Genomic DNA, 10559 nt, shown 5'->3' on the forward strand with positions numbered 1-10559 from the left:
AAGATTTAAATACTGTATTATTGCAATTATGCATGAAGCCAGCCATTGTTGTATCACTCTGTCTCTAACTATGAACATTATCAGCGATTCAGCATGTATAAATACACATGCAAGAATATTACATTAACTGGTATACATTATTGAACAAAGCCAACAAATATTTATGAAATGTTACATTGCTAATCCAAAATTTCATATTACAGAGTAATTGTACTTGTCGTCCATAACAATTGTATAACAAACTCCTACTGGGATGCTTTAATCAGAAACAAGTATATGTAAATAATTTGTTTGTTTGTTTTTGTTCCTTATCGAATGATGACTCCTGGCCAATAAATAGAAGAGGGCCCATGAAGAGTGAGCCAAGGCTAGGTTCATGCGATTATTCATTATTAATATAAAGCTATTCTTTCTTTACTTACTTTCATCCAAAGTACCCACAAGGCATTTCTCCAATAAGAATTCAGCATTAACCCAAGCATGGTATTTATCTGACAAAGGGGGTTAAGGAAAAGGCTGCGAGAAATCATTCAAGAACATAAACTATAAGCCTGGGAAACCTAGACAAAAACTGAATCATAGACATATTGCAGGTGCGTGAACAAGAAAACAGGAATAACTAGCGTTAAATAGGAATAATCAATATAGTCATCCACTGCAAGTACTTTGAAACCAATTTAGATTTTATTTGTGTTGGTCATCATATGCATAAAAGACTCTGGAATCTTATAAATAGGATTCAAAGCATTCGGGAAACTAAGATCTCCATCTCCTCTTACTAAACACCTCTTTAGTAGGCACATTTATCTTGAAATGTGCAAATTTCAACTCCAATTTCTAAGTAATGTAAAATTGGGTCGTAATTTCAATTCCTCATATGGAACATAAGTGTACATTTGGATGAGCGGTGAGTTAGGCAAAATCTTAGTGACACCATGATTTTGTTGAAGCTTCAAAGTGTAGCTTCTATCTAAATCGTGGTGGCTCATTGTGATTCTACCATTCTCACCGTGAATCCAAACACGAACTAAGACATGCTAAAACATGTTAGAAGCATTTATCAAGCTTAACTAGCACATCAAATGCAATGCATACAGAGACAACTGTTCGAAGAGATTGACATATGGATGAGTGAAGCAACTAAAAGCTATAAATTCAATGGTAACATTAAATTAACAGAAACAGAGAAATCAAGTAAGTTCGCAAACTTAAATAATACAGTAGAGAAATAACAAAAAGGATACTGAATAGAGATGTGCAATCTTTTCCCACTGTCTTCATCAACATATCAACACCTGATTTTCCCCAACAGGAAATGCATATGACAAATTTTAATGAAACCAGTAACAAGAATAATAAAATGTCATATATGAACTTGAAGATTGAGCTGATAGCTGTACCTCCAGGGTGAAACTTCATATATGGTGATACATTGTAAACACGGCCTTTTAATACAGTCCACATTTCACCTTCTAATTTATGTTTTCTAACTTCATCCATAGAAATAAGTCTCCTGTTTGACTGTCCTTTTAGACCTGGATCAACATAAATAGCATCACTTATTATTATTCTTATAAAATGTAATGACAAGAACTATTAAGTTCCCAGAAATAAGTTACAACCAAAAACTTGACGAAAAATACTATTTGCAAATGGTATCTTTCATAACTAAAGCAACTAGGAGTGCAAGTAACCTCTATATGCATATAAATGGTCTGAAACTTTTTGGTTACACAGCAAGACAAAGGATTTCAATATAGTAAAAGAGTTGCTATAATTTGAAATAGAAATAACTTGAACATATGAACAAGAAAATAAGATTGTTTTTCTTTTGACCGAAAGCTTTTCGATTATTAGGAAGAGTGGAGAGAAAAACACTTCCAATTTAGTGGCGGAGCTAGAAACCAAAAGTGCAGGGACATCCATTAATTGAAAATAATAAAACAAAGGATGGAATCAACTATACACATGCTACAAGTTAATCACAAGAAAAGGAAATATTATATATTAAACTGAAGAAAAACAAAATAAGTGGAGCGAACAGGAAGGAAAAAACAGGGAGCATAAAATGTAAGAAATGAAAATCATACAAGAAGGGATAGGGCATTCAAGGTGGTTGGCTGAATTCAACCTTGGAACAGGAAAATTTAAGAGCCCAAGCTCCCCTAGGTCATAACAAAGACTTGACATTGAATTATCCTAAATGTCATATTTGGAGTAGAGAGTAATGGTATCATTGGCATTGACTATGAACTTTAGTAATGGTATCATAAGGATGGAAAATTGGGACCGCAAGTGTGTGCAAAAACTTAAAACAGGGAACACATATTCAAGTTTCAACTATTAAATCAACCAGTAGCACTTAATTCTTTCAAGTGTTGTTACATCACAAAGCTCTAAGCAGTGTTGTTTATGGCGGAAGGCAAAAAATCCACCATTTAAACACACCATTGTGACTTACAGCACTACCACGATGGACATCCCTTCACAATATGTGCCTATGGCAGTTGTCAAAAATCAGCCATGCCATTCCGCCATTGCGGTGTCTTGGCCGACATAAACAACACTGGTGTAACTAAGTAATGAGATGAATTTTTTTACAAATAGGGTCAACAGAATAACTGTACCTGCAAGGTCAGGATGAGTTCGTGTAAGCTTGAGCCAGTCCATTTGACTATAACCCTTTTCAAAAGGAACTTTGGCCCGAACTGTTGGCTTTTTAACAGAACTCTTCTGTTCTGGCAACTTCTGAGGCAAATTCTTAGCATCACTTTGGGTTGATTCAGTCGATGTGCTAATTACACTGAAAGACAAAGAACCAACTGTACCCTCCTTTTTAGAGCTGGAAGAATCATTTGGTAAACCATCCTTCCATAAGAAACCACCATTACTATTTTTACTACTACTGGCATTTGAGGATTCTTCTTTTATGGAAATATCAGCAATTTCTGAAACAAGCTCATTTGTTTCTTCCGCGGGTGTACTGACCTAAAAAGTCATATTTTAAATTAGAAGGGTGCATGGTTTTGGTTTGCAAAGTGTAAGAGTAAACCTCCGATTTAATTTGTAAAATATTATTCTCTCTTCTACTTTCTCCTAATAAAAATGAAAAATAATTCTAAATCATATTAAAGCAAGTGTACCATAAGTAGGTATTTGTTTTACAGAAATATCCAATTAAAATGTATCACTACATTCCCCAACTTTTATCTGTGCAATTTAAAGTTGATAATATGACATAGAACAATAGAAGTATCAAAGTGAGTGTCAGTTGTAAAACTAATTTACACCAACAGGATATACTCATTAAACTCTATCGCCCCGCTTGGATAAACTAACGTAATTAGACGCTTATAGAGTTATAGTGTAAACACTTATCATATGAGTGTTCATGTATAAGATATTTCTATAGCAAAAGATAAAATAAAGTCAAATTATGTTCACATAAGCCCATAAGTTGTTTTCACAAGCTTATGGAAATAAGTTGAAAACAGCTCATGCGTCATGAACATGTCATACATTGTTTTATTAAATTCTCCTAAGCAGTCTCACAAGTGTTTATGCCTCTGGATAACTCAAATGTGTATGTTTGGTTTAGCTTTTGGAACAGCTAAAATTGATTCTAGTAAGGTAGAATTGATTGTGACATGTTTGGTTGCCCAAATGTAAAAAATTGATTTTGGCTCCAGAATTGATTATACTTGAAGTCATAAATTGTAGTTTATGATTCTATAATTGATTTTTACACTCAAATTTATTGTTCAACTCACTTATACGTTAATGTATCCAAAACATAAATCACTTAACCTTCAACTCAATTTTAACCAGAATCAATTCACTCAAAATCAATTTTTGCCAGCGTAGAACCAAATATACACCAAGTGTTCGTTTGGATTGACTTATTTTTGAGCTTATGAAAAATAGCTTATGCAAATAAATAAGCTTTTATGTTAATTCATAACTTTTTACTAACGAAAATTTTATCTTCATAAGCTGTTTTTTTCGCAAACTACATTGACAGATGACAAGCTTATGAATAATACATAAAAGCTTATTTATTTGCATAAGTTGTTTTCCATAAGCTCAAAATTGTATCTTCATAAGCTGTTTTTTCGTAAACAGCATCGACAAATGACAAGCTTATGAATAATACATAAAAGCTTATTTATTTGCATAAGTTGTTTTCCATAAGCTCAAAATTGTATTTTCCTAAACTACATTGACAAATGACAAGCTGATGAATAATACATATAAGCTTATTTATTTGCATAAGTTGTTTTGTATAAGCTCAAAAATAAGTGAATCCAAATTCCCCCAAGCCCTATATCAAAAGTATCCAACTAATGATGATGTAACATATTGACAAAATGAATTTTGGTTATTACTCCTATTTTGATAGTGTGAATAAGTGAATGAAAGAATATGAAAATAGAAAAGAAAATGGTAGTGGTTTTACCTGACAAAAAGTGAAATCATTATCACTGTCCATTTGAAACCAAACTGATGATGATGATGATGATGATTGCACGATTTCCGGATCGGTAATTATGGTGGCAGAATCGCACGATCTCCGGTGATTACTGGCTAGGGTTCCGTTATTCGCGAATTGCGATTCTATCACTGTCTGCGATGCTACGTGCGTGCGAACCAATACGGTTTCTTCCGTGCGAAAGGTCTGCGATTATGCTTTTCCCACTTTCTTTCTATTAATGGTTTGTTTGTTTGTTTGAAGAGAAATAAGGAAGAGAGAAATAGAGAAGAGATTGTGACTTTCCCTTGTTTTTTGGAATGCATAGAAATAGGGAAAGAGATATTACAAAATGAAGGGACCCATTACTTGGGTTTTTTTTTTTTTTTTTTTAATGAAAGTGAAGTAAGGGGGAGAAGTCGCTTTTAAGAGATGTTAATTTGTATATGTTGATGAAAATTCTCGCAGAGATTATCTGTTTGAGCCTTTGAGTTTGAAGATTGTTTCCTTGTGGGGTTGGGATGGAGAGAAAAGTCCAAGAGGATACTTCGGGGGTAGGAATCGGGGCTAATATATGTGTAGGGGGACGGTATTCAAATCTCAATCATCCCACTTACATTTTATGAAGTGAAATTTCTAACTGCTACACTATTTGACAAAAAAAAAATCGAGTCAACTTTGAACATAGTTCAAAAATTTAATTTTATAGTATAACTATAAGAATATTCTTTTTTTTTTTTTTGACAAATCTATAGGAATATTCATGTTAATTTGTTTTGTGGTATAAATTTAATTGTTTGTAAGTCAAAGCTATGAAGTTTATTGGATTTGCTCCAAAGGGATGTTTAAGGGTATGTTTGGATCACAAAAGAAAGTAAGATGAAAGAAAGTGAAAGGAAAGAAAGTGAAAAGTGGAATGGTTTTTTAGTTGTTTGGTATAAGAGAAAGTGAAAGGAAAGAAAGTTAAAAAGTAATATTTATATTTGCAAAATGAAAAAAGTAACCTTAACAATCTTTGAGCGGTAAGATTTTATATGTGGGTCCTAGCTGAAACTTTCTTTCCTTCCTATTTTAAAGAGTTACCAAACGATGCAACGTTAGGGATGGCAAAAAAACCCAAACCTGAGAGACCCACCCGAACCCAAACTCAAGTCAACGGGCGAAACCCGATTTGACTGGGTTTGGGTTTGGGTTCGGGTGACACCCGATAATATGGGTGTGGGTTTGGTATCAGTCAAACCCACACCCGAAACCCATACACCCACCCGAAATATTTTATAATTACCCAATTACCCTCATAGTCTCCCTCAATTTCCTTGGAAGACCTTAAATTTTAGTTGTAATTTAATTTCTTGAAAGTCTATGTTGTAATTTCTTGAAAGTCTATGTTTGAATTTCTTTGGAAGACCTTATAATTTTAGTTGTAATTCAATTCAAAGTCTATGTTGGAATTTAATTTCTTAAATTTGCAAATTATTTTCAAATGTGTTGCGGGTTTGGGTTTGGGTGGAAAAAGCCCGAACCCAATGGGTGTGGGCGTGGGTGTTGTTTTGCCACCCGAACAACCTTTGGGTTTGGGTTTGGGTTTGGGTGATGATTTCGGGTGTGGGTTTGGTAAGTGTCAAACCCGCACCCATGGGCGCCCGTTGCCATCCCTATGCAACGTGGATCCATCCACCCACTTTCTTTCCCTTCTCTTATCTTTCCTCTAAACCAAACACAGTGTAAGAGTTCTAAGTATCCTAGAGATTAGAGGTGTTAGAAGTACCGGTTAAAGGTGGAAAGCAAGTCTGTCATTAGTATTCTTTATGGAAAAATAAATAATGAAGTAGAGTTAAAAAAAACTATTTTTTTATTTAGTTAAAAAAAATTTCTTTTACCATTGAACACACTAATCCTCAAATTTTGTGAGATCTAAATGGATGACAAACTCTCTCTAAAAATTAGAGAATTTGTATAAAAAATCGGAGTTAAAATAATGATGTCATATCATATGATCAATTAACAATTAACCGATTAGATTTGTTTGACTTTTTTGTTGTCAAAATTACTTCTAAAATTACGTATATAATTGATTGTATTGTAAATATTACATGTAAACTAAACTAAAACTAAAAAATTAAAATAATTGCAGGTGGTATACATACCTTTTTGTATTAAACAAATAATAAATGTTGACTATTGTGTTAATTGTCAGCACCTGTGGCCTAATGGATAAGGCGTTTGACTTCTAATCAAACGATTGTGGGTTCGAGTCCCACCAGGTGTGTTTTTCTGTTTTTTTAATAATTATTTTTATTTGACAAAACATGTACCATTGTGTAAACATCTATTGAAAAATCAGATTTGAACGTTAAATTGGAATGGTAGTCTTTTTATCAAAAATTGTGGAATTAGCATACGAACTTGACGCCCTTGCAATTGGAAGGGTGTGAGCAACAAGGTTTGCTTGTCTTCGAATAAAACTAACACTAAAGTTTTGCAAACAATTTAATAGAGCCTTACACTTTCTAATAATAATGTCATATTTGGCTACATTTGTAAGATTTCCAACGACTCCATCCACCACCGATTTACAATCAAGTTCGATGTTTACGCGTTGAATACCCAACTCCCTTAACAAAAATAAAGCCTCTTGAAGTGGAATATATACTTGCCTCTTTCCATAGCGACTTAGCCTTAACAAAGGAAATCTTTTCTCTAAAATTTGTTACGTACTCAAACCCATAAAACTAACTCTGATGAATTTAAGTAACAACATCAGTAAATCAGTAAAAAAAAAGGGGGATTTGAATTGTGACTCATTCAAAATTGTTTTGAGAGATACTTGAGGATGAGAATCAAAATATTATTCTAAGATATGTATTACAATGAACTAAGATTGAAAACTATATGTATGTATATGGTATGCTTCTAATTTATCACGGATAGAGGTTTGACACAAAAGATTTATCCTAGTTCATTCAATGTGGGCTAGATGGGTTTCCACAATATGAGATTATCCACTTTGGTGTTTGAGATATCCTCCCAAATAATAGGAGGGGAGATTGAAATCCCCCCATTCTCCAACAGATCGACGTGGCTAGTAGCTTGGAATCCCGGGTAGCTAGGATCTAGTCTACCCGTATCTCCTCTGTTAGCGTGTGTGTTTCGAGATAGGGCCCTGGATATGAACACGAAACTGTACAGGAATAAGAATCGCCCCACTTTCCCTCTTTGAAAGAGCATAGCCCTGAGGCCATTATGTCAGGTTTATAAGTCTCAATTCTCATTTGTTGTGTATTCAAACAACATATTTTAAAAAACCATTTACTTATATTGCCAAATCAATCTCACCAAGTTTACAAGTTTCACCCGTGCGCTATTGTATGAATCTTATCTTATAGTATTATATTATGATTGTATTGATGAAATTATAAAAGTGTCTTTGATATAGAATCAAGAACAAGACACTTTGATAAATATCATATGTAACAAAGTGTCTTTATTTATCAAAGTGTCTTTATTTATCATATGTAAATGTCATGTTCTTGATTCTCTAAGATAATCGTGAAAAGCAAAGAACAAAAATGAAACGTTACTTGTTTGCATATTTTTCCACACAACCAACAGAAAGGATGAAAAGTTTCTTGTTGCATATTTTTCTGCTTATACAAAGCATTGGCAGCTTCATGTAAGCAGCTATATGCAGAATCTATTTCATAATTTGCAGAAAAGTCACTACCTTAATGTAGATCTTCTAAAAAATATCAGTTTTTACATTGTTTTCGCGCATTTTGCAAAACAAATCATATGGAACACAGTTTCAACTTGACCGCAAGCATCTGCAGCCAAGGAACAACAAACAGATAACACTGATATATTATAGTTGGCAAATCATCAATACACTTTTGAACATCCAGAACAGCACAAGTTGAAGATTGCGAAGGAGTGAGTTGTTATTGAAATGTTAGCATTCCCCAATAAATGCCAAAAATCAGTGTCTTCTTTTCTTTGTATTTATTAGTACTAGGAGAAGCTACCGTACCCTCAATGGTTCATCCATTTCAGGTATTCTTAATACTGATATTTGATAAATCAACATGTCGTAGAAGTGTGGCTACACATGGCCCCATTTTTCAAAGTATACCAAATATTTAACTTAGTGTGTGCGTGTGTAGAGTATGCGTGCGCAAGTGCGTGCGTGTATGCGTGTGTGCGTGCATGCGTGTGTATTATTTATAAAAAAAAAGTTAGCACCAACTTCATACTTTGCACCGTTATACACCCAAAATTTGTAATTCACGGCTTGTGGCCGTCAATCACTACTCCAAGTGGTTCTTAGCCAGAAGATTGTGTCCGCGAATCAGTAGACTTTTCCCATGTAACTTTATTTTGTTCATTTCATTGGTCATTTATCATTAGTTTTAAATGTTGACATTTTGTTTTGTTATCAAGGTATACGGAATATACTCTTTTGGACGGAGCAATGGAAAAAGCACGGAACAATTGCTCCTCAATACTAAATGCAGAGGATTACTTTAAGCTCGCACTCGATATTCATAAGCGTACAATTCTAAAGGACATCCTTCAAAAAAAGAGTATTTTACGTGATTATACAAAGATTCGCACGAGAAGAAATTTTCGATGCGATTAAGGAAGCTATTGATGGCAAAAACCCAGAAATTTTATGTGTAGAATATACAAATAATTACTATGTGAAAGAAATAAGAATGTGCTTGGACAAAACCAAAGATCACAAATACATGGATTGTCCTAGACCTTATGTTGACTATCCAACCAAGGTTGTCAGAATCAGGATTTTGCTTTAAATCCAAAGAGGATAGTAAGATCAAAAAATCATAAATCACAATCAAAATCGAAGGATTCTACTCAATTAATTTTGTTGAATCGAAAGGGGAAATCAAGATCGCATAACCGAAAACCGCAAACCAAAATCAATGGATTCTACTCATAATAGTAAATGTATATAAAATTAAATTTAAGACTATGTTTTCCTTCTTCTTCATTGTGTTCTTCCTAAACATGATCATGTATCATGTGTCATGTCATATAAATAATAATGTGTCAAATCATCAAAATTAAAGGTTAAATTAAGAGTGGGCCAACAAATGTCTAATTTTTTCAAAATACAGGAATAAAATTGCACAAAATAAAATAGGGGGCCAAAATTTTGCATTTTGTAAAATAGGGGAAAATTGTTCAAAACAAAAAATAGAAGGATCGAAATTTTCGGGGTTCAGTTCTGGCATCAAATGGTTACAGTCCCCTACCGATCGCAGTTCTGGGGGATCAAACCGTGGTCCTCCCTACCGAGTTCAGCGCCAATCATATTATATTTAGAGATATATGGATACTAAGTTAGTAAAACTTTGATGTTGATATATTGACTTGGAATCAATCTTTACACCATATATGGTTTCAACAAATTATCTTTAATTTACTTTTGTTTGTATATTCATAAAAATTCAAACCCAATTCTGAGGATTGTTCTGTTTTTAAATAACTTGCACTGCAAGTAAAGGTGCACAACTTCTGTATGTGTTGCCAAATTCAGATATTGAAACGATTTTTACGAACCATGTTTTTTGGGTTTCAGAGTCACAGTGTGGTATTGGCAAATTCACATGTGGTGAACAAGATTTAAGAGTATTGTGAATTCGTCTAAAATCACACCAATGAAACTTGATGTTTGAAGCAAAATGGATTAAGAAACCAATAAAGCAGTACGACAAGTAATCACAAGAAAAGATAAACAACTAGAACGAGAAAAAGAACACAAGAAAATTGTTTACCCAGTTCAGTCCTAAATTGACCTACTCTGGAGGAGAGAGCATCTCTCCGTTCTAATATCGAATAAAGTACTTTATTACAAGAAATTCCAAAGAGGTACAAGAATCAGTTTTAATCCTAATTAAACATTTTCCCGAAATTATGTATAGCTGCTGCTGCCATGCATGTTTTGTAATAAACTAACAAGTCTAATCTTAAAGATTCTAAACAGAATATAACTTAAAAAAAAATGATCAAACCACTTAACTATAGGTATGAATAAACTAGCAGACAATAAACCATCATAGGTAAAACTAAG

General features: G+C 33.5%; 1 protein-coding gene and 1 non-coding gene across 3 annotated transcripts; one reads left to right on the top strand and one right to left on the bottom strand.

The window, feature by feature from the left end:
* Positions 1-4691, bottom strand: LOC123881507 (cytochrome b5 domain-containing protein RLF). 2 transcript variants are annotated; one of them, XM_045930215.1, is made up of 5 exons: positions 4457-4684; positions 2628-2988; positions 1401-1535; positions 1245-1295; positions 1-491 (listed from the first exon to the last, which is right to left on the bottom strand). In XM_045930215.1, the coding sequence occupies exons 1-5, from the start codon at positions 4487-4489 to the stop codon at positions 415-417; spliced, it is 657 nt and encodes a 218-aa protein (XP_045786171.1). In that variant the 5' UTR covers positions 4490-4684; the 3' UTR covers positions 1-414. The 2 variants fall into 2 exon arrangements, with proteins under 2 accessions (XP_045786171.1, XP_045786170.1); XM_045930214.1 differs by having other exon boundaries at positions 1245-1535; positions 4457-4691.
* A 1973-nt stretch (positions 4692-6664) lies between these two features.
* TRNAR-UCU lies at positions 6665-6737 on the top strand. The gene has a single exon. It is a non-coding gene; the product is annotated as a tRNA-Arg (tRNA).
* Positions 6738-10559: the final 3822 nt, after the last annotated feature.

The sequence above is a fragment of the Trifolium pratense genome, linkage group LG4, assembly GCF_020283565.1.
Source record: "Trifolium pratense cultivar HEN17-A07 linkage group LG4, ARS_RC_1.1, whole genome shotgun sequence".
Classification (NCBI taxonomy): domain Eukaryota; kingdom Viridiplantae; phylum Streptophyta; class Magnoliopsida; order Fabales; family Fabaceae; genus Trifolium; species Trifolium pratense.

What these genes read in the sequence shown, in the direction of transcription:
- LOC123881507 (XM_045930214.1), bottom strand. Translation starts at nt 4,489, where the DNA reads ATGGACAGTGATAATGATTTCACTTTTTGTCAG. An exon ending in AACTCATCCTGACCTTGCAG is followed by an intron (nt 1,536 to 2,627) that starts GTACAGTTATTC and finishes ATGTTGATCCAG; the next exon opens with GTCTAAAAGGACAGTCAAAC. An exon ending in AGATTGCACATCTCTATTCA is followed by an intron (nt 492 to 1,244) that starts GTATCCTTTTTG and finishes CCCCTTTGTCAG; the next exon opens with ATAAATACCATGCTTGGGTT.